This window comes from Priapulus caudatus, unplaced genomic scaffold (assembly GCF_000485595.1).
Source record: "Priapulus caudatus unplaced genomic scaffold, Priapulus_caudatus-5.0.1 Scaffold978, whole genome shotgun sequence".
NCBI lineage: Eukaryota > Metazoa > Priapulida > Priapulimorpha > Priapulimorphida > Priapulidae > Priapulus > Priapulus caudatus.
This window is the reverse complement of record NW_014578039.1, coordinates 103,354-110,144: the sequence shown is the minus strand read 5'-3', so window position 1 is coordinate 110,144 and position 6,791 is coordinate 103,354. Positions and strand designations below refer to the sequence as shown.

At 41.6% G+C, this 6,791-nt stretch overlaps 1 protein-coding gene across 1 annotated transcript; it reads right to left on the bottom strand.

The window, feature by feature from the left end:
• Positions 1-3,975: 3,975 nt before the first annotated feature.
• On the bottom strand, positions 3,976-5,112 carry LOC106814787 (piggyBac transposable element-derived protein 2-like). The gene has a single exon (XM_014819137.1). The coding sequence runs from the start codon at positions 5,061-5,063 to the stop codon at positions 4,227-4,229; it is 837 nt and encodes a 278-aa protein (XP_014674623.1). The 5' UTR covers positions 5,064-5,112; the 3' UTR covers positions 3,976-4,226.
• Positions 5,113-6,791: the final 1,679 nt, after the last annotated feature.

The window sequence follows — 6,791 nt, the reverse complement described above, 5'->3', positions numbered from 1 at the left end:
TCCGAGTATATGCTAACTTTCGCGAAGAGTTTCATGTTCAAGTAGCGTTTGTGTTGTATTCGGAGCAGTTCCTTTGTTTACGGTTTAGCCGCTGACTGCCAACGTCACTCCAACTTCTGATTAGCTCAAAAACCGGCTGATGTTACGTTTTGACACAGTCACAGGAAGCCTGGCATATGGGAAGGGGGAGGGAAGAAGAGAAAAATAAAAGAGAGGGGCCTTAGACTACGTTTTACTATCACTCGAGTTGTATGTATGTCATATCTTGACAGAATTCTATTTTTATCTTCCAATCACAGGTTGGAGCCATTCCTCCGTTTAGCCGCATGTCATCCGATGGGGTAAGTTTTTTAATTTTTATAATGTCCTTTATTTCCAGAAACACATATATCGTCACCCTCCTACGATAATTGCCTAACTCATTTTAGCTAGTTTTGAGAAAACAATAAAAAACTGTTTTAAAACTCACTGGGAACTTATTTATTTATTATTTGTTGGACAATGGTACATGATAATATGACAATTAAATGAACATGGAGAGTTAGTGTGGTTACATAACAGGTGCACATGACTTGGGCAAAAAGTACAAACATCAGCAGGTAAGTTAGGCACTTTGATTCACGAGTTAGGCAGAATGCCTAAACGCATAAATGACTTAGGCAATTTTATCCCAAGATCATTTCATGGCAAAGTAACACAATCATTCCCCTGTAATTTATGATTGCAAATGAGGCAGGGAGTCAAAGTATTGATGACAAAACCGTGGCATGACATGTTTCATCGATCTGAGGTCATTGAATTTCTACAATAAAATGGGTAGCGGAGCAGCGAAGACTAACCCATGCAAAGGGTTCCTCTGGTATGTTCAGCCTCTGGGGCAAAATCTCCCAGTTAGATTCTTCAGAATATAATTCTAATTCCTATTGTGGCCTCCTATTGTTGCCAAAAGATCAAAGGAAACGCTGTGTCTCAACTTTACTAAAGTTATAAAAAGTTGCTCGCACAGGGGGAGGCTGGCCTTAGTTGTTGCCTTGCTGCTGAGAAATGAGCTGAGGAACTCAAATAATTTTATGAAAACAATCTAACCAATGCCTGCGAGCATTTTGCATTTTTTGTCGTTATACTGGACCCTAGCTACAGACAGGCTACTATTCAAAAGTAAAATTTCAAGTTTGTTCACTTTATCTTTTGCACGGGTATGTTCTTGACGTAAAGCATTCATTTCGCAGTAGAGCATCTCTCTCTCAGAGTCTCACTTTGCGCCAGTGGAGCTTGAAGTCCGCCCAGGGTAGCAGGTGCAGGTATCTCGGGCTCTCTATCCTCCAATTGCGGACTAGCAGGTCTGGTTGGCAACTCTGCAGTTTGATCCTCGTCCACCTCTTGCTCTGGTACTGGCTCACAATACTCTTTACAGAGATTTGTTTTGCCATTGGTGTAGCTTCATTGGCAAATGATGAGCAGCAATAAAAAAAGGGGGAAAAATTACTTCAGTGTATCGTAACTTAGATGCTAATTATATGTGACAGTAGTAAGTGTACAACACCAATAGCCCGATCAGGCTATGAGACTAACGAGGGGGGTACAAGAGGGTACCCATCTCCTGCCTCCTACCTTCTTCCCCCAATCCTCCCAACTCCCTCCCCCAATCTTCCTACCTTCATACCCACATCCTCCCACCTCCCCCTCCCTACCTTACACACCGGTTACCGTGTATATACACACCGTCTCCCGCCCCATGTACACCGTCTCCCGCCCCATGCATGTACACCGTCTCCCGCCCCATGTACACCGTCTCCCACCTCCATGTACACCGTCTCCCGCCCCATGTGCCATCACTAACGTCAATAACAAATATTTTTGTTATCGTTATCATCATTGTTACATCATTGGCGATATACACATCTTTTGATATATGCCCATGTCTTGGAGCTAGTATATAAGTAATTTGGACTATTCCCTTCCTGCCTATTTTATTTCTGCTTAGGGCTCTGTTGAATCTACTCAATTACGGCTTTCTCGGTGAGTCCGATTGAGACACGTGAGGTAATATTGATGGAACATAGTCAGGATGATCATTGATGTTGCTATCTTTCCTGGAGCAGAAATCATACATGTATGTGGAAGAAAACTCCACTCACTGACACTAATAAAGCAAAGATTAGAAGAAATAGTTACTACTAAGTATATACTGTGTACAAGCTATACTGAGTTGACGTTAGTCGCACCGCCTGGTCGGGTTAGTAGGCTTAGGCCTACTAAGTAACAGTAGGCCTGATGACTCTGTCTTCAACCTCTCAAGAACAAAATAAAAATTGGAACATATGGCTTTCTATCTATTTTCAAAATAGTTAGGCCTATAAGGATAATCACTCATGAAAGTACTAACCTGATATGAAATAAGCTGAGAACAAACAGGTATAGTCAGACTTGCGCTGCCATAGAGATCCACTGCCTTCCTGCGTGCCGCGATTGATGGCTTTTAGCCACAGTATTCTTCTCTCGGGTTCAGTAGCTTGACTTGGTATTAAATAAAACCAAAGATCAGGTTTCTTTGCTTTGTTATTTTTGCAACGAAACACACAACAGCTTTTAACCATTTTAGTTGCTAATTAAAACTACCAAACTGCAAAATAAACGATTGCACTACTCGCTAGCTTTAGTATTGGCCCTTTAATGCGCATCTGTTTGCCCCTTTGCGTCAGTTGCTATGTGTGCATTGAATTGTGGGACGGCGAAAGGTCCCGTATGTGCGACTGCGAGAATACCTCTTCGACCACCAGCACTGGAATGCGAGGCAGCCTGTGGCTTTCACCTCGTGCCCCTCTTCTTCCGAAGAGTCTCCGGTGCTCTTCAATCACTGCACTGCCGGTCTGCGCAGAGGGAGCAGGTTGTTGAACACTTTGTTGTGCCATGAGTCAAATTAAAAAAAATTATCAATGTTATACAATATTAGAAGAAATCTTTTTAGAAAACTTCTATCAACCCTGTAGAGAAAAAACAATGTAAAATTTAAACTAGAGGATTAAAGTGTAGAGAAGTATTAAGTATGAAGACGGCGGTGGTATATGTAGGTTATGTGCCTAAATATTTTGCTAATACGCACGTATATTATGAGCCTGTGGTTTGAAAGCTATCGCTTTCAAAGTATATGCCGACACAACATTTGTCTCGCTCACTCGTAGTATATATCCTCCTGAGTCCAAATGTTCCCATATGGGGACATACCTTTTTGATTTACTCTGCTACACCAGATGCTTAGTAGTCACCAAGACCTCCTGAGTCCCAAACAAAAATTACTTCATGAAAATTGTTTGTTTTTCACATGTCACACAGCAACAATGCAAAATAGAGGGAAATTGGGGAAAAAATATTTCCCGTCCTCTGATTGGTCAGATAATGGGTGTCCCCCATATGGGGATGCTGGGACTCCATGACGATTATCTGTCAAGTCATAATGTCTTTATAGTGGATTTAAACATTGTTAATAATACAACTGCCAAGGTTCCTGATGCATAGGATTATCAAAGGAACAAATTATTAGGTTAGACTAGGCTTATTGCGATATTAAAATGTCTGCACCCATGACCGTAGTGACTCATGCCACACAGAAGTCTTCTGGGAACTCTACAATTAATGTACTATTGTAATTATTTAATAACACTCAAACAAACATTTTGAACACAAAAAAACGACATCAGATCTTCTTAACAAACAATGCTTGTTTATCCCTGCTTGATCAGAGATTGTCAGTAAACCTTATTAGGGGACAGTGCAGCTAGGGTCTAATTTAAGCCTACACACAGATTAATGTATGTCAGTTTATTGCCCATGGAACTCCTGAAAACAATTTCGTGCACCGTTTACACACAAGAACACTCACACTTGGTGCATTTTATTCTGGTTTTGTATTTGCACCCCTCATTTCGGCACCGTGCAGCATTTTTAAGGCCAATGAACATTGGCAGGTGCTTGGATGACCGTTGTCGGAATGCATGATCTGGTAGTGGTGCAATGGCACTTTCACAATCCTGAGGTTCATCACTGTCTGAACTAGATGACTCATTCTCAGCACGAATTAAAGACAACACAACTGCAAGTCTGAAGTCGTACAACTGCAGTTTTGTTTGCGGATTGTCAAGGCGGTACCCAATCAAACAGTTGCTTAAAGCAAGGTCCATGATATGGATAATGGTTCTCACAGGCCATTTGCGAGTGCGAGCGCCCATTTAGTGATAGGCTATCATCCTATCACACAGGTCTACTCCACCCATTGATTGATTGTACTTGGAAATGAGGAAAGGTTTGTTCACTTCAATGTGTTCACGATCTTTCTTAGACCAACGTCGACATGTGTCCTGTGGCTCCACCCCAAAAGCCGATGATGCAATCAAAATTGGTTTCTTATCATACCATTTCACTATTGCAATGTCACTGCTTGATACAAACTGTTTACACGTTCCACGACCTAGGGCACTCATATGTTTATCTCCGGTGAAACTCACTGGCACTGTGACCGGCAGACATCTCTTTGTAATGGTACCAGTAAGCATGATGCCCTTCTCCTTCAAATTTAATATCAGTGGCACTGTAGTAAAGAAACGGTCACAGAATAGTCGATGTCCTATACTCAGTGTTTCTACGAGACACAAAACAGCCCCTATACCCTGACCAGTCTTTTTACCATCTAGTTCATAATTGTCAAATGTGTGTGCTCCTTGATATACTTCAAAGTCCATTACAATGCCTGAAGCTCCAGCCAAAACAAAGTTTTTAAGGCCGGTGGGATGTGGTTTTCTATGTACATACTGCCGTGCTGGACATCTCCCAGTAAAGGCTATCATTTGCTCATCAGCCGAAACATCTGGTTCACGTGATAGTGCCACACATGTTTTTCTTATCTTTTCAAGAAAAGGACGAACTTTCCATAACCGGTCTGCTTCAGTTTCATTATCTGTGACAGCATTATTGTCAACAACTTTTAAGTAGTTTCTTATTTTGAAAAATCTGTCACGAGGCATCGTATCTGATATTGCAGGTACTCTTGTACGTTGCTGCCAATACATACGAATTCAGTGCTCGAAATAAGAAAAAAAATGTGGTTGTCCTGCGGACAACCCAGGCATCAAATCGGGTTGTCCGCAACAATTTCTGGTTGCCCCAAAAAAATATCCCCAAATCTCCTATTTTCAATCACATAATAATATGGTCAGAAAACACCCAAAAACAGTGGTGTAGCCAGGATTTTTTAACAAGGGGGGCCAAAAACAGTTAACTGCGCAAAATAGTGGATGACTTAATATTTTAATGGCTCCTCTGCCTCCCTCTCCACACCCTACGGCTCCTCTATCTTCTCTGCAATCTTTGTTTTGGGTGCCATGCGAAAAGGCGTCATTTTTGTTCATTGTTGTCTGCTCGCAAGATATGTAATTGTTCAGTGGCGGATCTAGGATTCCAAGGAGGTGGATGAAAAACAAGCGGGGGGGTGGTATGTGGGTCCTCCTTCGAAAAATTTTGAAAATGTAGATCACAGGAGATGGTATTTGCGGCACTTTTGAGTACATGTACAGCCTTCATTCTGACTACGACAATTTTCTTTTTTTTAACTTTCGGATCAACATGAATCCCCACTGTTGTTTGTTTTGCATGGGTAAAGCCATCGGAAAATTCAAAATAATAATGGAATAAAAATACCAAAATGTAGGTGTGAACTTGCTGGTTTGGTGGTTCCAAATCGAGTTCACCTCTCATAAATCAGAAAACCTGACATATACCAGTGTTGGAAATAGCAGCTGGTATGCGTCGCTTTCCCACACCATAGATTAATGGCGGGCCGCCAGGCTATAAGTGCTCTTGGAGAACCCCTGAGAAAAACATAAATAAAGTGCGTTTTTCGTCACATTTTTCTTGGTTGTCCACCAGACAATGTCTCCGACTGGTTAGGTTGTCCGGCGCAAATTTTGGTTGTCTCGGACAACCGGACAACGCTAATTTCGAGCACTGCGAATCTTCTTCATCTGTAATGTAAAACAGGTAAGTTAGGTACATGTCAATTAGACAACAGGTAAGTTAGGTATAGGACAATCAGACAACAGGTAAGTTAGATACTAGGACAATTAGACAAGAGGTAAGTTAGGTACTAGGACTGATCAATATTTTTCTGTTTCAGATTTATACCCAGTGTGGTATATTTTTACATTTCGTGGATACTTTAGTATGGCAGTTACATTGATACATCCCATCAAGATGTTTACTCCGGTGAACCTCTTTATTTCAGTTGGGGACGTCTGCAAAATCTTGCCTGTACACTGTAGATAACGCCGATTTGTCATGTCTGACATCTGTGTACATCTCGGCATCAACATACTTGACAAAATCCGATGGGTCCGACAAGGTCCGAGGGCACCCAATCCTGATGGTCCTGTGAGTGATCTTCTCGTAGTGGTGCAGGGCCTCGCCGTAGGCCGAGGGTTTTGACATAAAATTATTGTCAGAGCTCAAGGTCAGGGATTATCAATCAATGCCCAGCTATTGAGGGCTTAATTTCTTGATCGTTCAATTTTTACAGCAGACATTGTTGTCCACCACGCCCGCTCACGCAACAATAGAAAACAATAGAACGTCGGAACAAACTTTATGCAGACATCGTAGAATCAATGTCAGACAGACTAGATATATGGAACTTACACATTTGTCTTTTTCCAAACAGATTTACGTTTAGCTGGTGTGGGGTTTGAAATGGCTTCTTCATCATCATTAGTGATATTTTGATCAGTCTCTGATAAGGTACTTGT

Coding starts and splice junctions, on each gene's coding strand:
- LOC106814787 (XM_014819137.1), bottom strand. CDS start 5,063: ATGTATTGGCAGCAACGTACAAGAGTACCTGCAATATCAGATACGATG.